Source organism: Urocampus carinirostris, chromosome 1, assembly GCF_059441175.1.
Source record: "Urocampus carinirostris isolate Australia breed hairy pipefish chromosome 1, RoL_Ucar_1.0, whole genome shotgun sequence".
In the NCBI taxonomy this organism is placed as follows: domain Eukaryota; kingdom Metazoa; phylum Chordata; class Actinopteri; order Syngnathiformes; family Syngnathidae; genus Urocampus; species Urocampus carinirostris.
In genome coordinates, this window is record NC_142349.1 from 39146725 (window position 1) to 39170474 (window position 23750).

The 23750-nt window shown below is 38.9% G+C and overlaps 1 protein-coding gene across 1 annotated transcript in view; it reads right to left on the bottom strand.

Annotated features, from left to right (window-relative positions):
* Positions 1-1336: 1336 nt before the first annotated feature.
* slc22a23a (solute carrier family 22 member 23a) overlaps positions 1337-23750 on the bottom strand; it is a 52231-nt gene continuing 29817 nt past the window's right edge. The window contains exons 5-10 of the mRNA XM_088338408.1: positions 21688-21815; positions 19329-19431; positions 17908-18143; positions 5485-5517; positions 5102-5225; positions 1337-3202 (exon numbers count right to left, since the gene is read on the bottom strand). Of these exons, the coding sequence (XP_088194534.1) occupies positions 2134-3202; positions 5102-5225; positions 5485-5517; positions 17908-18143; positions 19329-19431; positions 21688-21815 (1693 nt within the window). The 3' untranslated portion in view covers positions 1337-2133. The remainder of the gene's footprint in view (positions 3203-5101; positions 5226-5484; positions 5518-17907; positions 18144-19328; positions 19432-21687; positions 21816-23750) is intronic.

The window sequence follows — 23750 nt, forward strand, 5'->3', positions numbered from 1 at the left end:
GAAACACTCCCATAGCATCTCATTGCCTCAGATTCACTCCATCCACTCTCAGTCTATGGTAGAGGTAAGATTTATGGCCCGAGCCCGAACCCGAACCCGAACCCGAGGCAATTTCGGGCCGGGTCGGGCCCTGAAATGTCAGTCATACGGTCGGGTCGGGTCGGGTTCGGTCCTGCTTTTTTTTTTTTTTTTTTTTTTTTTTTTTTTTTTTTTTTTTTTTTAAATTAATTAATAATGTGTTAAATGTTCATTAAAAATATATACTTAAACTATGTATGGATACTAGACAAAGGAATACTTGTTATAAAATAAATAATTTGGATAAAACGGAGAAGGAGCTGTAATCGCTATTTTTCCGACTCCTATGGAAATTCCTCCCCCCCTCCGATTTTAAATGAAAAAAACAACAATTTGTTTACACCGCGGGATCCAATGCAACCAGGGTTTCATTCACAATAAAAAAGACATTACATACGGATATTATAGTAAATCAAATAAATATTATTTGTGTACAATTAGTTGTGATTGCGGAAATCATAGCGTACAGTGACGTGGGTGACTTTTCCATCCGCGTTAACAAACGCATTTTGTAAAATACGATCGCGCTTTATTGTTTAAATAAACGCGATCTCCCAATGATTATAATTAGCTCGCTTTATTTTGTCTTAAAGCGTATTATATAGAATACGATCGCTTTTGTCGGAAGCGTACATTGACGTTGGTGAGATTTTCATCCGCGTTAAAAAACGCAATCTGTAGAATACGATCGCGCTTTATTGTTTAAATAAACGCGTTATATAGACTAGGATCTCCCAATGATTATAATTAGCTCGCTTTATTGTTTTAATAAGCGTTTTATATAGAATACGATCGGGGGGGGGGGGGGGGGATTTGCATAGGAGTCGGCACAACACGTCAACATCCCCTCTCAATGAAAGTGCTGCGCTAAAATCTTAAAGGCGTACTACTACTGCTGCTGTGGATTATGGCCCAATGATCAAGTCGTCAAAATGACGGACGCCTTTAAATGTTTTCGCTACCTCAAAAAAAAAAAACCGTCAATGACAGATTGCAGTGCAGACACAGAAATATAAAAGATGTAAATGTTTATACAGTTTTATTTAACTTAGGCCTAGATGTTGTAACAAAAGGCAGAGTTTAATTTGTTATCATAAATCACCCCTCCTTATAAATAAAATATGTAATTTCGGGCCCCCTCGGGCCGGGCCAGCAAATCCAGTTAATTAGTCGGGCCGGGTCCGGGTCGGGTTTAATACCCCCCGGGCCTGCGTCGGGTTCGGGTGCTTTTTTTGGGCCCGATCTTACCTCTAGTCTATGGCTGGGGGCCAGACAAAGCGGCCACCAAAACATGCAACGCTCAAATTTTTTGGCACAATTTCAACATTTTCATTTGGTTATATTTGAGTCGTCGTTATTTTGTGCCGTTTCTTCAAACCGCCAGAAACCCGAAAAAAAAGTATTTTTCAACGCAGTGCATAAAAAATGCATTAGGTCAGATGCTCGAAACAAACACTTATGGCGGAGGCACCTAACATCAAGTGACCAGCAACAATGACATTGTAATCATTGAGTACACAGTGAGAATGTACATGCTGTATTTATGGTGTTAGATCTATTGTTGGGTGGGGGTACCTATGTTTTTTTTTTCACTTTAAAAGAACCTATTTGCTGTTATTTTTGATGAACACAAAACGGTATAGCTTCAACATTATTTTAGTGGCATCTCTAGGTACTGTTGAATAAGTAGTGCTTTACAGCCATTGCAGTTTTTCACTGCATATATTTCTAATAATGTGTTTGGGAAACTGGTCTAATAAATATTTTAAACACTGCATTTCTGACATTTTTGGGGGGGCTTCAAACATCCTGCATGGTGATTGTTTTTTTCTGTCCATTTGTTCAGTTTAAAGGCATGTGTTTTTTTGTTTTTTTTTTCCTGTTTACTGACATTCCAACAAATCAAAACAATGCTGTTACAAAGCTGTCTCTTGTGCAGGAAAAGGAAGAGGATAGTGTTTGAAGAGAACCCAACTCCAGGCTGGGTCAGCCTTCTCTTTAAGTGCGAGGAGATTCATTTGCTGCCAAGTTCCAACGCTGCTGTCTTCAGCATCATCATGACGACGCCACCCCGTTCAGGACATTGCTTTCTGTGCTGGCGCTGATTGACAGCACGCCCGAGTCTATAGGAGAGGAAACTGTACAGACCATTAGAGATGGCGGGGAAGCTCCCGAGGGGCTTGAATCTAAGTCTAGCTCTAAAGAATCCCGTAAAGGGTGATCAGTCAAAATGGCCGCAGCAGCGGCAGGTTCTGTGATGTGAGGGGGATCCGGAGGAGGAGGAGGGGTAAGGGGTCTAGGCAGAGGTGCATGGCCAGTTGAGTCTGGAATGGGGGAGGGAAGAGGAGAAGGATTGTTGTTACAGGAGGGCTGCAGCGTAGGTGAGGGCGGTGGAAGTGTGGATCGGTCCTCCATTTCTAGGTGGATGTCTGAGCAAAGTGGGGAGGGTAGGCCCGATAAATCGCCCTCTGGCGATGGTGGGCACGACTCTTTGGATGCAGGGTCCGCGTCCACCTGGTCAATCTCTGAGTCGGAAAGCGCTTCCAGCGATGATGACAGATGTCTGTCGTCCATTTGGAGAACGACAGATTGAGCGAGTGGCTCGATAGAAGCCAGGACTACCTCAAGTGGTTTGTCCTCATCTGACAAAAGCGGGTGCGAATGGACCGGCGTGGAAGTCAGGAGGCGCTCTTTGCTGGCGTGGACGTCATCGCCCTTGATCATAGCCGCCCCGTCAACAGCTGAGGGTGGCTCTGGCTCAGCCAGTTCAGCGGCGGAGTCCATGGTGGAGACGGCGGTAGCGGCTGCCTCGTGCAGGGGCGTGTCGTGCACGCGCGTGTAGTCCCGTGCGCTCTCGGAGGTCGTCAGCAGGAGACGCTGCTCGCCGGGCTTGCGCGGAGGGAGCAGCGGTTGGCGCGTGTAGCTCTCGCCGTCGGCCAGCGTCTCTGGCAGCGGGTGGTAGCGCGTCTCGGGCAGCAGCAGGATGCAGATGATGCAGATGAGCGTGCAGCAGGCGAAGATGATGTGGTGCAGGAAGTAGCCCTTTTGGTTGTGCAGCTCCATGATGGGCGCAGTCAGCATTCCAAAGCCCGCGCTTGCCAGCACGAGGCCCAGCCCGCCGCCCCTGCCAGAAAAATACACATTCGGTGATGCTCGGAAACGGAAACACTGAACCACCTTATTCGCAGATCTACAACTTGAGTAAGAAAATAAAACCAACATCATTTTAATATCCATCCCAATTAACAAACTTGTCAACATCAGTCAATTGCTCTCGTTAATAATGATTGCAATTCCCCTTATAGGGCAATAGTAGAACCACACTATCGGTTACATGTGGGGGAGCGTAACCCTACACCCACCAAAAAAAAAAAAAAAAACAGCCTAGAAGGCCCCTACATGGCCTTCTTTGCCCAAGCCACACCACAGGAAGTGGTGCCCCAGGCAGTTAATGGAACCATGAAAGCTTACAAACACAATGTGGCACCTATTTGCACATAGCAGGACTAATTATATAAAATAAAAACAAAGGTAATTTGTGTAAACAAGTTTGCTTTTCTTTGCTAAATAAAACAACAAAAAGAATTCCTTCTACATCTTAGTTTTTCCCCACTGACATTCCCGTTATGGACAGGTCATTAGAGACCCCCCACCAATAGAGGCTTGTGTAAAATACGGGCAAAATGTATACGTTGACTCTATGCAATGATACATTTTCCCTTAGAATTGCATTAAAATTAACTTTCCCACCAGCCTTGCTAGAAGAAAATTTACATTCAAGTTTTACAGATATTGGTTATGTTTGTATGTTTCCATTACATGTAGAACTAATAAACCACACTTTTTTTGTTTATCATGACATACAGTGTCGAGGTTTTATCGTCAAATGACCACAAGAGGGCAGTCACCCCTGTTTTGTTGCCATCGTTATATTACCTTGAAATAAGGCTCGGCGAATATACCTTGACCATCTTTATTATCGTTAACATCAAAATAAATGTATTAAAATGTTTTGATATTTTTTTAACAATCGATAAAAATAACAAATAAAGGGTGAATAAGAAAGTACATATAATAGAGGCAGGTTTTGTGTCCGTATGAAACCAAATGCCCAACGCAGGGCATTTGCATTATTTAGACAAAATATCGAGTAAGTTTGGATTCAGTCATGAAAAGTGGTGAAGACTCCTGGTGGCTACAGTTATTTATAGGTCGATGTATTGGCCCTATAATGAAGACAGGAAGAAAGTATCCTCTGCAAAAAAAGCAAACCAAGGGTAGCTCATCGAGTATGACTGACAGATCTTAACCATCCTTAATAAGAAACAAATTTCGGATTTTCTTCGGTCGGGACCAAACTGAGAAAAAAAATCAAACCATCCATGGGATTTTTTCCTAGGTTTTTTCAACAGAGTAGAGCGTCATTTTGAAGGAGGACAACAAGAGTGTTAACGTTGCCAAGGCAACAAGAGTGGCTCAAGATATTATTTAGGTCACTGCCATCAGATAACTTGAAGAAGGGAGTAAAAAATTAAATTATAATCCCAATTCAAGAAACTGAACAAACTCATGTAATTAATAAATAAGTACGTTGATTTCTGTTTCTTGATAAGACAGTAGTTCCTCCAGTTGTGTTGCGAGTCAGGGCTCGTTTTGGACACCAGAGTGTGCTGCAGCATTATTCATTTTCCAGAGGGGATTATTTGCAAACCACTAGGTGGCGCCCTTCAAGAATTTAATTCACCTTACATAAGGTCTCTCACACAATGAAGCTCAAGCAGTGCTCAGAAGGGATTTGCTCAAGCTGTGTCTTCTTGTAATGGTGACTAAGTCACTGGCATATGTTCCATGATTTCCCCTCAGAAGTAGAGCAACGAATATTTCTTACAGACATGTAAATCACTCATACAGTCATATCAAACAAGTCCTCCTAGGCTAAACAGGTAGATGCAAATAAAATATCAAGCAGCACACGTTGACTGCCGAAGCATTAAAAAACATGCTTGGTTCTGCTGGGCACTACCTGATGACGGTGGGTGTGATCTCAGCGCAGAAGAAGATGCTCAGGTTGCTGACGGCGTGGGAGGAGAACATTCCAATAATGGAGAAAGCAATGGAGAAGTTCTTCTTCAGCGTGCTTGAGCTATCTAAACAAAAAAAAAAAAACAACAAGTGTTGATTATTTTGTACCAACCTTTCTACATTCACTGTCCAATACAGTCCAGTACCTGTATAGGTAATTTTTAGACTGTGTAGCATATTTAACCACTAGGAGCGCTCTAGGATTGGAGGCCCTTTTCTTTGATACGCAGCTGCTTTGTGCATAGAATTTAGCCGGTTATTGCTTAGTGTTGAAGATCAGACAGTACATAAACAACAAACGAAGCAAATAGGCAATCGGCTTACCTATATTGAGATGGGTGCTATATTTCCCCAGCACTGGAAAATAAATCAGGAAAAAGGATATGTCAGTCATGAGAAAGAAAAGCATATCCCCAATTATTCTCAATAAATCCACACTAGAAAAGCTAGTCATATAACAAAGTGCGATTTGACCGAAGAACCTTGATGTGGGAGCGCAAGTTGAACATTAAGTTGCCTGTAACTGAATAAACCCATGTCTTGTGGGTACACATTGACCACAAGAGCCATTTGTGGACATGTCCAAACCGGCAATTATGAAAATCGGACATGAGCGCAAGACACGCCTCAATGTGCAAGCACTGGACTTTTCATTTAGGTACGTCATAATGTTGCCGTTTACCTGCATATGTCGTAACAATGGCACTCGTTAAAATAATGTTTGATTCAACATTAACAGTTTGTCTAGTTTTTTTCAGTTACTGTACCCATCATGATAGTTTATAGTAATGAATCAGTCCCTCATTTGTTTGTTTATTTCTATGCAGTTGTGATGCAACTTATGGTGATACTCTAAATTAAAAATGTTGTCAGTTGCTGTTGGAGCTGCATCAATTTGCTGACCTTGTCGCCAAAAAGTGATAATAAAAATAGTCGGCAATAAATTCATAGTTAACTATTGTCGCTAGAAACGTTCTTCCAACATATTGAGGCATTTTTACATGAATAAAATCCCTGCTGAGAGTCGTGCATCCGCAATAGCCAATAGATTCTCTGTCTGGAGTGGTAACATACAGAAAATGCGGCGTCAACATCAACTTGGTTGGTTGGATCCCTTAACCACTATGGTCGGCATGGCTAGGCATGAGTCACACCTTTAAAAGACGCAAAAATGATCTTGAAATAAATTTAAAAGAAATCGACACTAATTAATATCAACATTTATTTAACCATACTATTAGGGGAGGGCAGCACGGCGGCGCAGTGGTTAGCGCGTGTGCGGCACAGTTCTAAGGTCTTGGGAACCTCCTGTGTGGGTTCAAATCCAGCTACCGGACTTCCTGTGCGGAGTTTGTATGTTCTCCCCGTGCTTGCGTGGCTTTCCTCCGGGCACTCCGGTTTCCTCCCACATTCCAAAGACATGCATTTCAGGTGGATTAGCCGGTCCAAATTGTCCCTAGGTGTGAATGTGCGAGTGAGTTGTCTGTCCCTGTGTGCCCTGCGATTGGCTGGCAAATGTCAAAGCTAATCATATTTAGTTAATTGTGTATTTCTCTGTCTACTATGTTACAAATAATCCTGATGAGTTTGACCTGTATTACAATTCGCTTTCTGCTGTTTTGTACCATTTTTGAACCGAAAGATATATGACGTCGTTGGTTATTACTGCGCATGTGCGAACTTTGAACCGTAGACGTATGTGTGACGTCATTGATACTTTCTGCGCATGCGCACGCTTGAACAAAAACCGATTGCAACGCGGGAAACTTGTGAGACGGTGAGATTTTTTGAATCCGTCTGCCCACTGCGCAGTGAAATAAATTCTAAAACTACATTTGCCTCTCTTACTGATCACTCCAGTTTAACCTATTACGAAAATATTAACCCTAACATTTTGGTGCCGAAACCCGGGACGGTACGTAGTATTTTGAAGTTGAAAACGAAAACGAAAAAAAAAAAAACAATCAATTCTACCGCGTGGTCTAGAACAAAGGAAACCCTTCAAAGTCTGCGTCACCGTCAACGAACCAGGATGAAGTGATCGGTAAGAGATGCATTTCTAATATAAAAATTTGGAATAATTCTAAGAACGAAGCCATTTTTTATAAAAAGATAAAGTTGAATTGGCCACAGAGAGAGACCATAGTGTTGACGGGCGCCATATGTGGGCTTGAGAAGCCATTACAAAATCTTAGCTAAGTAAATACCCAAAAGGAATCAGAATAAAATACGAAGTATTTTAAATACTCAAACTTTTTGTTTGAGACGGAATGGATTGATTGCCTCGGGACGGAAATGTCGACACTAACCCCAAGGTGGGGACGGTAGAATGGGAAAGAAAAGTAAGGGGGAGGGGTACAGAGACGACCCCCCACTTTTCCCATTGTCCTTTTTCAAAAAAAGGACGGTCCCTCTGTGGTTATATAAAATAAAATAAGGTTTAAGTAAACTGCATGGCTTCATAAAAAAGTGTACACGGTCTAAAATTAAACTAATTTTTTGTGGGCCCACTCTGTCTTGTCAAATGTTTTATGTTTGTTCAATGTGTAAATGTTTGTATTCTTTCCTATATTCTTATTCTTCCTGTCTTATATGTTTGTGCTGGCTTTTAATCGGCCCACGTAACTGAAAAGAAAAAATATAGAAAAATACGAAGATTATTGCCGCAAACGAGAGAGCGCGCGCATTTTTAAAAGGAAAAAAAAAGGAAGCGAAGTGCACATTGCAACGAGAGAAACGTTTTTTTTTTTTTTTTAAACAGTAAGACCGTTAAAAAATGTTGGTTTTGGGTGGAACCGAGAGCACATCGCGTTAGGAATCGAAAACGTTCGTTTTTTGGGAAATCGGCGTTTGACGCTAAGGGTGTTCAACATAACGCCTGCGGGCCTAAGGGGTTCCAATAAATATTTTTTTTTTCGGTCCAAATTTTTTTGTTTTTTCAATTGGAAAACGATAAATTTAAGTGTGCTAAGTTTAGAAAACTTATGTTTGAGTTATTTTAGATGCATTAAATGAGTTAATGCCAGAATAACACTTACTAAAGATACAATAACTAAAATAAAGATAGAATATTCCGGTTTTCAGTTCTAAATTAGAAAATTGAGGACTGTAAAGACGGGGGAAAAATCAAATTGAGCCAATTGGAATGGAATAGAGATAAAAGGTGTTTTGTACAAAATTATCAAAATAGAGCGAATAATTATTTTCAATGAATATGGAGGGAAAATTCATTGAGGGGAATAAAAATGATAAAATGACTCGTAGATCAATACACGTCATTTTTACATTTAGGCTGGTAAGCTAAAAGGGGTGTTAGAAGGTGCAGAAGGAAAAAGTGTTATGTAGGGAATGTATTGTTGGCAAAGCATGTAAGGAAGTTGTTAGATAGACAGTGAAAGTTCGAAGTTTTTGAAGAAAGGTTTTAAAGGAAGTAGGCACGAAGATCAGATTGAAGGCTGAATTAGTTCACGAAAGGAAAGAAAAGATGAGGAAAGGAAGAGACACAAGATGTGGACTGATCAGAGCGGAAAAAGAAGAAAGGATAATGCAAGTAAATAAGAGTTGGTAGAAGGAAGTGGAATACAAGTAAGAGAAAGAAGGAATGTAAAAGGGAAAAGTTATTTAAAGAAAAAAAATAATTCGCTGAAAATTGGATATGAAAAACTTGAGACAAAAGTATGAAAAACATCACATTAGTGTTTTTGGAGTTCCTCTAGGGTCTTGAAAAACACTATATAAATGCAAACCATTTATAATAGATTAGAATATACCTTTACCGACATAGTTACAAAATGGGTTAACATATTGTGACTGACAATGAAATTTGGCATAACAATCCATCTTCAAAGTAAGGTAAAGGAACAGAGAAAATAAGGTTCTAGTCATAATTGAAACAATATTTACACAAAAATAATTGCATGTAAGATGTTACATACAATTGAGGTTTGTGTAATATGCATTTGGTGAATAGACATCACAGCAAAGAAGTTGTCAGCATTGTGCAAAACATGTGACAGTATTTTTATAGATAAGCTATACAAATTAACGGAAATTATTTAAGGGATGAAAATCTATTTGAAGGCAAATGAACATAGATATACTATCGAACACTACACTATTTCGTTGCCATAATGGAAAATATTATAGACTATAGAAAAATAGTTGGAACCATCATGAAAACACTACAAAGGACCTAAGGTAAAGTATGATTTTACAGCAAAAGTGTTGCACTAACAATGTTTTGAGTTCTAGAATCTTGGTTCTTGTCTCATTTGGACTCAACAACCCGCTGAGGAGAAAATGGGATCAGCGAAAGGTAGCACAAATAACATGATGAAGATATTCCATGTGATGAACAATGGTAAGTGAAAAAACAATTTTTATGATATTAAAGGAATATGTCATCAATAAAGGTGTTACAGGTGAGAACCAGAAAAGTTTTGTGTTCATATTCGGCTGGTATGAACCATAACTATGACAAGTAGATCTCATCTTGTTGGAGTCCATCACAGCGACCATCGAGCAGCGATTGGAGGACACCCTGAACTGGTTGCAAGCCAATTGCAGGGCACACAAAGATACACAATTCACTAGCTCATTCACACGTAGGGACAATTTGGACCAGCCAGTCCACCTGAAATGCATGTTTTTGAATGAGGTAAGTAATCCGGATAGCCGGACGGAAACAATGAGATCATGCAAGCTCCGCACAAGAGCCAGTGGCTGGCTTGGAACACACACACCTGTTCCCAGGTCCTTAATAATGCCGCACACGTGCTGGCCAATGCGCCACCGTGCCTCACACACATATATAATATATATATATGAAACAATTTTAATACTGAACTATCAATAATGATAATATGATAGGGATTTTGAATTCCCTGTACTAGCTTGCTAAAAGATTTATAGATCTTGGGAGAGATCTAATAACCCCTGAAATTAAGTGAAACAAAGATATCTGCGTATTCATTCTGTTTTGATCATCAAATTATTAATTTATTTTCTGCATTTGTTGATGGTAATTGCAAATAACAGGCTTGTCTTTTTTCCACTTTTCTACTTTCTGTACTTCTCTCTTTAACATCTTAGTACAACATAATTCGTGATATCAATCATCAAAGCAAATGAGCAGTAAAAGCAAGCTCTCTTTGATGAATTGAACAAGGAAAAAAGCCGTTTGTCTAATAAAAAGACTGACCTTCACTCGACAAGAATTACCAACAACAATGACGTAATCTCGAAGCGATGAGATCTCGTTAGCTAAGATCGGCGTGCAGGAAAATAAAACTCGTATATAACAAAACCAAATTAACGATTAGGATTGTAATGTGTTAAATCTTTGTTAAAGAGTAACTAAATGATAATGACAATTTAAAGGGAAAAAAGTTGCGTCCCCAGTATAAATAACGTGGGGAAATGAAAACAATGAGTGTATAATATAAGATAACTATACAGAATAGTTTAAAAAGAAAGAATATTTGAGTAACAGAACTAATCATTTCTTGTTGAATATGCGAATTGCAAAAAGGGTAATAACTTTAAGACATGTAGTTTTGCTCCTGATAAAGCAGGGACGAAAAAAGCAATGAAGATGACTGGAAAAACGTCCATAATTTTAGTGTTCATCTTCGCGTTCGTAAATGGACAAATTCAAAAGATATGTAAAGGTTATTTCCTTAGTTGTTCTCGTATTCAATAAGAGATTACTCTCAATAGGTCATTTGAACCATTTCAAATAATCAAAATTTTGAAGGAAGTTTGAAAATGACGACAAATTAACACAGAAAAGAAGAATTGGAGACTAGAAATCATAACGTAGCTGAAGCTATTTCAGTCACTGAATCTATTTTTTTTTCTTTTAAACAGGAAAAAAAAAGAAACAAGTATTAAGTCGGACCAGATCGTTAATTTGTTTAGCTTTAATCACAAGGGATCTCGAAAGGCTGCTTAGAACGAAGACTAGGGCGTAGAAACAAAGATTGTTGCGCAAAATAAAAGATAATAGATAGATAGATAGATAGATACTTTGTTCATCCCCGAAGGGAAATTCACATTTCCAGCAGCATCCCTGAGCTGAGAACAATCGAGAACAATCGAAAATAACACGGGAGCTGCTGGAGTGGCTGCCATTCGTGACGGCGCCGGAAGAAAAGATTCAATTTGAATCATGTACAAACAAACAAACAATTGAATCATGTACAAACAAACAAACAAACAAAATATTCATGTTTCAATAAGTGGAGTGTTAATAAAATGGGGGGAAAATAATTTCTGATACTGATATAACCAGGTAAAACTAATTTTAAGTTACCTGTCCAAATGAATGTTGTGCCATGAATAAACAAAATAGATAATTCATAAGTGACAAGTATGTATGGCTCTATATTGAATCAATAATAAAAGATTGATTATGGTTACAGAGAGAAGAAAATACAATTAGAGAAGTTATGACATTAAGTTCGATTTGGCATTTTTTGAGAATTTTTTGTTGATCTTTTGAGATTTTTGATGTTTAGTGTGAGAATTTGGAATTTTGACAAATTTAGCCCAAAGGAAATTGGGAGGACAATTGATTACACACTGAATTTTTTTAGATTGAGTGTTACGATTGACAAATGATAAACAAATGTGTAACAAATACTGACTTATGGTTTGGTTAAGTTAAAAGGAAACGGTTTCTATGGAAGAGCATTTTTAGAAGACAAGGAGAAATAGATTGTTCAATCTTGAAGAGGGTAACGGATTAGTTGATTTTGAGACATATCGGGCTAATTTAAGAATAATTGCATGGGAAATAAATGAATAGAAATTGATTAAACTAAGATAATGTCTACTAGTACTTAAATTTAGAGAAAAATTTAAGACATTGAATAATCCGGCCAATTTACTAAAAACTCCCACTACGTAAGCACAATGGAATTAACGAGACTCTTAAGTGCCAGTGAATTCCACAAAAAGACTCTTTCCTTTCTTTTTGAAAGTCCATTTACTCTTCAAAGGACATACCACCCTGTCAAAAAGAAATCATGGACAAAAATCATTTGCTGAAAGAGCCAAAGACATCAGTCATCCATTATCTGCGCCGCTTATCAACAGCGAGGCCAAGGGAGTGAGATGGAGCACATCCCAGCTACGCTCATCAACAACGACATCAAGGGAGTGATGGGGCACATCCCAGCTGCTTTTCAGACAGCTAACAGGAGATTCCTGCAGTCGTTACCAGTGAAATTGACAAAAAAGTCAATAAAGTCATTTTGTGTTTGACATGGACACATTTCTGAAAAACTATTTTTGATGGGCCAAAAGCAACATTCAAATGGTGAATGAAATGTGGAATAAGCAAATCAAAAGACTGAAAGACAACAACATTCAAGAATGCGTCTGCTTGAAGTTATATAGAGTCTTGTTAATACAAAGTGTAAATGTATTTGAGGAAGATTGATAAATTCATCTTGCAAATTTATAAATGTGTCTGATTTCACTCCTATTCATAGATAGTGAACTTAGGTTTTAACTCAGGGGGGAACATTGAGACATTCCGTAAAATATAAGTTAAAACCTAGTTTTTTCCGAAATTGATGAAAAATTGTCTTCTGAATAAGCTCTCCATATAACTGTTTTTTGAGATTCAAATTACGAAATTTGGACGGATAGAAAAATATTACACAGAAGAAATGTTGTAATATTACAAAATTTACAATGTTTGTCAAATTGATTAACAAAAATCAATTAAAATAACCGTTTACCATTAGAAAATCGCCCACATTGAGAACATTTTGGGATGGTATTTTTCATTTTTGGCAAAATCATTCACTTTGAGCGTGAATTATCTGCTTTCTTTGCAAAATACTGTTATTTTATCTGAAATTTACTTACTGAAAAGATAATATATAGGTTATGATTTTTACAAAAGGCAAAACAAAGAGTGAATCATAACAATAAAAACGTCTTTTCTTGGGTTAAACTGACAATTTAACAATCTATCCTGGTCATCTGCCTCGAGGGGAATGGCCAACAGCAAGATAACACATTGAAAATCAAAAGAAAATGCAAATAAAAAGTGCATACAATTTTTTTTTTCTCGAATGTGATCAATCTACAAAAGAGAACACTCAAACACTCAAATCAGGGTAAATGATTCTGACAAGGATAATGGTTAAACTGATTCAGTGACTAGATTTAGTGAAAAAGCAAAATTTGAAATTTAGAACTGACAATTTAAAAAATAAATTGTTTATCTTCTAGTTAGAATTTTGGGATAAAATGCTCAAAATGGATAGGGCAACTTATAGTGGGGATTTTGATTTTCACTTAAAATATAAAGACAACTTGAGAAAATATACAAATCTATAAATGAATTTTTTTTTAATTTGTTTTGAGCCATGAAGTCTCAATAGGGGGGAAGAAATAGCATAGCACAATTTATTTAATAAAAAAAAAATTAAGTCCTGACTATCCTTTTTTCCCCAACTACAGCTTTCCCTGAATATTCAGTTCTATGGTATTGATTTATGCTTCTCATCCATACAGAAGGTGACCCCTGCTGATCAGATGATGGAGTTCTGTCAGCCCACAGGGAGCGTCAAACCTAACTTCTTTTCAAGGACAGCGGTCAGGACTCTGGGGAGTGTGCTAGCACTCGCGCCATCAACTGTGTCTCCTACACACGTCCGCCTCGACGCAGGAGGCTGTTGTCATCTCAGGGAAGAAGCTAACTTGCCAGATCCGAAAAGAGGAGCAATCCAATGTGGACAACTGGATGGTGTCACCTCATCTACAAGCAACACATCATCATCACGCCAGGAGGTGTGGGGATCCTTACGATGCCCATGCTCATGAAAAACAGCATCAAAAGCTGCCAATAGTGCCTTAATCTATTCTTCCGAAAGAATAGGCATTAGATTCTACAATGATATCTAGAGAAATGGTCGTAAAAGTACCAAAATAAGAATCCTAACAACTGAGGGAAGAGAAGAGATTAGGTTCAATTTCTTCTATCGTTATGTTGAAAATTTTGGACTTTGCGGACTGCTTTGTTACATTGGTATCAGTTCCCATACACCGAATTTAAATGGACTTAGACAACATTGTCTAAAAGGACTTATCCCTAAAGGGAAACCTCTCTATTGCACACGCGAAGATCTGAGCGGGTAAGCTAATCGAGTCCCGTTCACAAAGTCATCCAGGCCCTGTGGAGACCAATGCACAGGCAGGGTTCTTTGTTTTGTGTTTTTAGCTATCGCACATTACTACTACATTTCCTAGTATAAGAAACACTCTCGACCTCATGAAAATGAGGTGGGAGGAGGGGAATTTTTTCCTTTACGAAGGTTTTTCGCCCCTCCACGAAACTATTAACCTGTTGTATTTCTTAATGTGTTAACTTGAAAATCTCTGGTATTATCACTGATATCCTTCGAAATCCACAACAGGGGGGAAATGTCAAAGCTAATCATATTTAGTTAATTGTGTATTTCTCTGTCTACTATGTTACAAATAATCCTGATGAGTTTGACCTGTATTACAATTCGCTTTCTGCTGTTTTGTACCATTTTTGAACCGAAAGATATATGACGTCGTTGGTTATTACTGCGCATGTGCGAACTTTGAACCGTAGACGTATGTGTGACGTCATTGATACTTTCTGCGCATGCGCACGCTTGAACAAAAACCGATTGCAACGCGGGAAACTTGTGAGACGGTGAGATTTTTTGAATCCGTCTGCCCACTGCGCAGTGAAATAAATTCTAAAACTACATTTGCCTCTCTTACTGATCACTCCAGTTTAACCTATTACGAAAATATTAACCCTAACACAACCAGTTCAGGGTGTCCCCTGCCCACTGCCCGATGATTGCTGGGAGGGGCTCCAGCACCCCGCGACCCTACTGAGGATAAGCGGTACAGCTAATGAGATGAGATTAGATGAGACTATTAGGGGAACCATTTACACATAGCAAGTGTGGTTATTGTTTACATGTTGGTTGGAATTCCTTAACCACCAGGGTCGTAGGCACCATTTCCTGTAGTGCAGGGGTCGGGAACCTATGGCTCGCGAGCCATATATGGCTCTTTCTATGAGTATCTGTGGCTCAGAGACCAATTTGATTGCATGCAAAATTTCTCCATATTGTTCAAAACCGGAGCTGTCTATCCTATTCAGGTACACGTAAAGCCAAACCAAAGCTAAATTAAGGTGTAATACTTAGCAGTATATATAGGGCATGTTTTTCACTACGATTTACAGTCAAGGTGTCACACAAAAAAAGGGGGAAAAAAATTCGTTTTGGCTGTACAACGCTAAAGAATCCTTTATTTAAAAGTTCACTATAATCTGTGTTCAGTGTTCAGATACTTTATGATGAATCCACAGAACTTTAAATACGCCAAAACACCGGAAGAGAACTTAGTCATTTGATTGGGTGAGTGGGAGGGATGGGTGGAGCTATGCAAAAAGTACAAGCATTCCCTCCCATCTCTCGCCAAAGGTAAGCACATAAGGCTCCCTATTCTCAGAATGTTGTGACGTTTTTACAAAATAAATGCTTGCATCTGGTTTTGAAACCAATATGTATGGAAAAAAAAGGTCAAAAGGAGTTACACCGATCTTGAGTAATTGCAAGAAAGAGACAAGTTTAAAGTGGTCTGTTTGTTGATTTTGGGACACGGGCTCTGGCATTATTCTCTTTTCATAATTTTTATCAAATCATCAAAAATAAATGTGCTGAAGACTAAGTTTTTGTCTGGGGCGCCGGTTTAGCAATTTAGTAAATTTGTCTCATAATATATGGTGTGGCTCTTTCCCAAAATAAAATTAATATTTTTTGCTTTTATGGCTCTTTGAGTCAAAAAGGTTCCCGACCCCTGCTGTAGTGTGTTTTAAGCAAGTACAGCTTGGCGGCACCTATCCCTCTCCAAGTCAACATGTTTCTACCAGTTTTCGAACTGGCGACCTTTGGCGTGTAAGGCGAATGTGCTAACCGCGCACTACGGAAACATCAACTACGCATCAAACCTTCTGAAGTTTAGGGCATTTTAGACTAAATATGGCCCATCAAAAAGACTACCGTAAAATTCAAGCTTTAGAGTGCACCGGATTATAAGCCGCACGAGTACATTTTTAAAGGAAAAACCATTTTGTAGGCACATAACCTGCACCTGACTTTAAGCCCCATGTTCCCACATTGAAACATGAGCTATTTACAAAGAAAGACGGTACACAGAAAGACGTTAAATAATATACAGTACCTTAATCCCTCGATGTTCCGCTGGCGCGCCGGTGGGCCGCCAGACTTTTGACAAACAAATACTGTACTCGTTTGTAAAATTTCACCAGTCACTCAAATCTGATAAGTGGAAAACAAGATACCCGAAAACTTTAAAACCCTAACTCACCATCACGTCCCCTGGCTGTCTTTACCTTATTTTTTAAGTCCTCAAAAATGGCTTTGTTACGTCGAGGACAATCCATAGAATCTAACTGTGTAAAATATTTTATCTAAAACACACGATAATGCCGACAGATAAATGAAAAATCCACCTTAAACATTTCTGCTTTGTTGGATGTTGTTTCGCCACATTATTTAAGTTTACAAATAAACAGACCCGTGAAATTATTCCCAATATGGTAGTTAGTCCTTCCCTTTCGATCGACACCTTTTATATGATGAGGGTCTGTTCATGCTAATTTTATTCATGCACAAAGCGGAAAGTTACATTAAACTAGCGTCTTCCTCGACACATATATTCCACGTGTCTCTCTTACCTTTACTGGTCGGGCGCCCCTGGCGGCTATTAGCACAAATAAGCTGCATCGTTGCATTAGCTGCAGGTTTAAAATTTGAGGAAAAAAGTCGCGGCTTATAGTCCAAATTTTACAGTACTTGCAAAGTGTTGCGAAGCAGACCATGCATATCATGGAAGTAGGTTGGTGACGCATCAACATTTTAACAGCACGTCAGACAGTTAAACCAAACGAAATCTGACTCGTCTCTAAGATTCAAGTAACATTTAGGCCAATACGGTTTTAATGACATGCTTTGTGCATTTTGTATGCCAATATTACTCTAAAAAAGAGCTTGAGTGCTATGCCATATTGCTTCTGACAAATGTATATGAAATTAAATGCATACCTTCTGAAGAACAGACGTCAGTTGTTAAAACATTAAAAATGACAAACATTACTTTTTGAAACCGTTTGATTTCAAAACTGTTGAGAACAGTTAATTCCTTTTGTAACAGACTTTGCAGCAGTTGACCACTGAATTTATGAAAATGCACATCATTTTTGTTGTATTTCCTCTTCTACTGCTGTTAGTGAACCTGTTCTTGCTTTACAGGGATAACAAATGTTTACTTAATTCTAATTAATTATCTATATGTCCCTAAAATAATGGTTCATTCATGGACTTTTGTCTCTGCTGATTTAGCACTGCACCTAATTGGTTTTACATTTATTGTTTAGTGTATTAATTACTATGTAATTTTTGTACAAATCTGCAGTATCTTTGATAAAAGATTCATTTTTCAATGTACCATTTTATCATAATTTTCTAAATAATTAAATCCCCCCCAAAATAATTAACCAATTACTCGATTGATTGTTTCAATGGTCCAAGACGAGTCGACTATCAAAATAATAGTTGTTGCAGCCCCAATGCAGTTGTGATGCCTCTTGTGGGGATAGCGTAATTCAATAATGTTGTCAGTTGCTGTGCTATGAAGTTGCTAAGTGTGAGAACTCACAATTGGGTAGGCCCAGCTGCAGCAAGGACGCCAGCGCAGTGATGATCATGAACATGAGAAGACCGCCACGCCGGCCCATCAGGCCCACTGCCGGACACAGGGCCAAACAGGAAGCCACGGCGATACCCGCCATAGTGTAATAATCGGCGTAAAAGTCGTGAAACATTGTGGTTTCCTGGGCCTCGGGGTCCATCATGCTGCGAGCGAAGCAGTGGTGGATCCCGTAGCCCGTCAGCCTGCACACATAGGAACAATGCTTGTTAGAGGGAAAACAAGTCATTGGTTTGATAAATAAGCATAACCACAAGCATGAGAGAAATCACAATAAGAGGAACCATGTGTCCTTAAAGACTTAATTGGAAGGTTTATTATTGTGGTTTTGTTAACTGAACTTTAATTTATATACCAGTAACCCTATTTTGTACTGTGATACCGTTCCTGATATATTGATAGACACCTGTTGCTTGGTTACATAGCTTGAAAAAATATAAATACAGCAATAAAGATGCTAGGAGTGCACCTTTAAGTGGTGTGCTGAGAGAATGTTGATTCAACCTGATCTAATAAAATCACATTTCAAAGTCCACTGTGCTGCTGTGGGATCCAAGGCAGTCCATTATGTACTCTGTCAACATGCATGTGTCGTCACGCATGCACACACGCACAGACAAATACTAAAGAAAAAGCACAAGTCATGGTCACTCCCTGTGTGTGTATGCGTGTGTTTTATAAGGACGGCCGCTCATGTAAAATTTACGCCGACTTCAGGAGTCAGTGGCGCGATCCGCTGTGGTTAGTGTCTCTACGTGCTAAAGAGCAGGTCAGGAATGGAGGGAAAAAGATTGACGGATACAAATGGAAAGGAGGCCCTCTTTCTGAAAGTAAAAATAGCTTGGTGAGGAAATAATTAAGGTCCGGGGATCAATATGTATCAAATTTACAAATGCAGAGACATTTTTCCAATTTATTGGTGACATACAGTATATACACCCACATTGGCTCAGCAAGACAACACAAATACAAAAGACTTTAATGCAGAATGGACAATCATTATCTCTCATCTCTCTCATTAGCCGTACCGCTTATCCTTATTAGGGTCGCGGGGGGGCTGGAGCCCATCCCAGCCATATAAGGCTAAAATTTGGCAAGCAAACTTGTCTGTGTGTGTGTGTGTGGGGGGGGGGGGGGGGGGGAGTGGGAATCCGCCCAGGCCAAATAAATGTGACGTAATATATAAATTGTTTGCATTATTTATCTGCTGGCATTATTGCTCTCTCCCAGGCCTGCGTTTAAAGCCTGTATTGATTGAAGGTCCCAAAAAACCCCACAAAAAACACACCACATATCTCACTTAAAATGAACACAGACATAAACTGAAGCACAAAAAAAGTTGCCTAAAATAACTCAGAAACGGCACTTACGAGTTGACGCAAAGCACAACGATATTTTTCCACAGGTTTCTTGTCCTGGCCATTTTCACGATGCATGTCTTTTTGGGCTTGCATTGAAGCGCTCTCTGCAATTCTGGAAGCACAAAAATTAAATTTCTAGTGCAAGCATATCAAAAGGATACTGAGGGCCACTGTATAAAAGTGGAGATTATGCAGTTTCCTGCTTTTGTTGTTTCAGGTTTTAAAACTTAAACCTTGTCATTCTTTATTCCAAAGGGGAGGCGGCAGTAGCTCAGGAGGTAGAGCGATCGTTTTAGGATTAAGGGATCCCAGTTCGAATCCCGGCTTGTCCGTGTTACATGTCGAAGTGTCCTTGGGTAAGACATTGAACCCCCTATTACCCCCAATAAGCAGGTTAGCGCCTTACATGGTTGCACAGATCACGGCCGCTATTGGGAAATGTGAAGCACAATGTAAAGCGCTTTGGGAAGTCATTGACTTGAAAAGCGCTATATAAATGCAGATCATTTCATTTCATTTCAAATGTAGGCTAAAATGTCAATTATTACATTCGGGTTATGGCCGAACTTCTCTTGCTGACTTGTTTTAATCCACCTGTCATTGTTCTGAGTTTCTTTTTTTTTTGTTCTGAGGACGTACTGCTGATTGGCTTGCGTCTGGCTCGGCCCCTCAAATTGAGTTAATTGGTCGGGCTCGGCCATGATCGCGCTTTGGTACCTGCGGGTCTGGGTTGGGTCCGACTCTTTAGCCCAGATACTACCTCTAGACCCCATTGAATCAGTACTACGTTGCACATGGATCCTGAAATAGGGGTACTAGGACACCTGTGGCAGAACGAAGGCGCTTCAAGGGGTACTTGAAATTTGAAAACATCTTTAGAAGTAGCATCAATCAAAAAAAAAAAACACAGCAATTGCTCTACTTTTACCTGCTACTGAGAACAAAATGTCCCAATTCCAGAAAAGTGGGCTCATATTTAAGGTATATTTGTATATTAGAATAAAGTTAAAATGATAACATAAAATTAGCAAAACTATCATGTATTGGAGCTTATTTTTAAGATTTTTTTCATATTTTGCCATATTTGTGGACCTATTTTTCTCATAAAAATAGAAAGGAAATCCCAAAGAATATAATGTATTTGATTAGAAAGCAAATTACACTTAACTCATCAGATAATTAGGCTAATTTTGAATAAAATTTGGTCACAAGTTTTATTAATATTATTATATATTTGTGATATGATCAATAATAAATGATTGTTGTTCCCTTTGTTGATATTTTGGCGGTGTACAATGTCATAGATCCTTGTAAAAAACTGATTGGGGGGACTTGACTGAAAAAGTATTTCTCCATGTGTACATTAATGAAAAAAAAAAATTGAGAACCATCGAGCGAATTCCACTTATATTTTCTCAATAATGACAACAATTCTACTGATACAAATATCTATATATCCCTTAGCTGTTGCGGTTTGTAAGAGTTGCACTTTTAACTCTTGCCGAGAGTATCAGCAATTTTCCACCAACATTTCCCTGTATCCTACCACCACACGATTTGGAGACTGAAGCGTTACATACAAACTTGACAAAATGAGCATGTGTTCTTACACCATGCTACTTTGAGAGGCAAGTGTGACATTTCACTTTACAGTTTCGAAGACGGTAACACCCAGGAGGGGCCATTAAAAGAGAAATGGCACCTACAGGATGTGTCTGCTTCTTGACGAGTCAGTTACCGGCAAAACACGGCACACAAATACACACACTTGGCGCTTTGGTGTTAGCACGACAACTAGGCCATGTGACAGCATTCCACCTCCGGTGCCCTGAAGGTAATCGCTGAGCGGATCGTTCAGCTTTTACATTGATCCCCTTGGCCCGGCTGCAAACTTCCCGGCATGGTTCTCAAGGCCAAAGATCGCTGTGGCATTGAGTTCATTCTTTAATTGATTGTTCCGCATGCTGCTGCATCAGAGCTTTTAAAAAAGCTGCAATGGAATGCTGTGCTCAAGGACCTGAAAGGAATACTAGACACTGTAAGGGCTATAAATCTACATACAATAAGCTGAGAAGTACTAAAGGGGGCTGTAATTGTGACGATGAATACAAATGTTCTATCCATCAGTGCAGAGTCAAGTCACACCCACTTGACCATGCTGTAACAAAATGACTAAAATCTTCATGTGCCAAATTTGTGGCGTTCAGCTGGAACTTCAATTCTACCTTAGGCGGTCTATAACCATGGCAACCGGACAGGAAACTGATTTAATGCTATCAATTGTGGTCTTCCGGAGGAAACTTACACTGAAGTTTCTTGTCAATTCCTTCATTTGCATGCGTGTGTGAGTGTGTGTGAGTGAGTTTACCTGGGAGGATGTTCTCTGGATCCTGCTGCATGTTGACGCAGTTCTTCTTAGCAATGTGTCCCATGATCCACTTGGAGCGGTAGTACTGCTGCGTGGCTAGCAGCCAACGCAGTGACTCAGGGAAGATCCTGACGGAAGGGAAGTCCCCGCTCATCAGTCATGACAAATGGATCCTCATCACACAAAGCCTCATTTTCAAGCTGGATGAGGTTACTCAACGGGAGTGTGGACTATTAAACATAATTTTCCATATCTGTGTTGCCACATTTGGCTTAGAATAAATCTAGGAAGGAAATGTTTCGTAGTATAAGACACTGCAAGGTTGCATGCAATTTTTACTACGTTTTAGCTGATGTGTTATTCTGATAGTATGTGAGTAATGTTTTGTATCGGCGGAAGATGAGCATTGTCTATAGTGTTATACATAGAATACATCATTAAAATAATTGTTCATTTCTTGGCCATGGGCCAATATTAAATTTGAAAGAAACATCTGTAAGAAAAATAGCAATATATTAAGAATACAAATTACAGCTCTAAAACTCTCCCTACACCTATTAAACTTTATTTTAATTGCTACAGAAGACTTTTTTTGTAGATAAAACAGAAAACACATTTTAAATAAATATTCTTGTTGTTTATTTTGTAACAACTGTTACGGTACATTATTGACCCTTTGAAGTTTATGTAAAACAATTTTCAATTACCAGAACAAAAGAATACAATCACCACTTTTTACCAAGGTGATTAATTCCTGTGAGGTGGGCAAGCTTTTAAGTCAGAGTTGGATTTGTATCCCTTTTGATGATGACAGAAGACTAAGACTGGTGTGCCGATGCACAAGACCTTTAGGCTGGCAGCCCTCAAGAATTCCATGATTTTCAGTGAACATTTTTTAACAAGGAATATTTGATGTATTTCTGAGCAATTTTATGTTTAGTAGGTCAGCTAACATCAAAGACACTCAATATGATAAATTAGCAAGAGCTAACTAACAACATTAGTATCTTACTGTTGTTATTTCTTTTTATTTAAATAAGATGCTTTGACTGAGATTAAACAGATTAAAAACAGTAATTTCCGAAAAACAACACGTATTGAAAACTGTTATGGATTCCACCAAAAAGCTTATATTCTATTACCTTCCCCCACAATTTAAATACAAAGTCATTTTAGTACCGTTTGCGCAAGGGTAACATTTCACGCCGGGAGTGCAGTTATCGACAACACGCACCAGCTATGAAACACTGGTAAGCATCCTGTCTTTTATAAGCTGTTAGATCAGCACAGGTGCATGGGGATACTCCTTTTACATTAAATTGGTACATATCATGTGGACTGGAGTCAGGCAGACTGGAAGATTTATTTGGATGTGTATTTGTCAGGAGGAAGATTGTTTCGCTCGGTAGCTAGCATTGCTAATGTTATCTTCAGTTTCTCTAAATAGCACCCTTTGTGCTTTCCGACAAAGTGAGCCACCTCATCTGACAGCTGCACAGTATTCGTTTAACTAGTCATTGCGAATTTTGTTGAATAGTAGAGCTGTTTTTGTCGTCTACCGTTTACTGGCCACGTGCACAATTTACTACGGCTTACTACCATCTGCCATGGTGTGATCACATGGTTAGGTCTCGTGTGTGCAAAGGGTCAATAGCAGGGGGCTTGCTTTTTTTCTAACACATATGTGGTTTACGCATGCAATAGTGTCCACTGTCACATTATCATCATTATTATGATTCGACAATGCAAATTATTCACCTGATAAATCCATCGTTTTTGGCAGAGTCCCTTTTACTCTCCACTTCAATCCAACTTCTGTCTTCAGAAATTGAATTGCTAGTAAATAGTTTAATTACTTACTGGATGAGCCAGAATTAGCATTTATTAAAGCTGACGATTTAAAATAAGGGAGAAAAAAACTAGACTAATTGAAGATTTTTAGACATTACAAAAACTATAACATGTTAAAGAATCCACTCTTTTGTAAGGAATTCCCCCTTAAATTATTATATTGATAAAAGAGTTACATCTTTGTAAATCGCGCCTGGTGTACTTGTTTAATT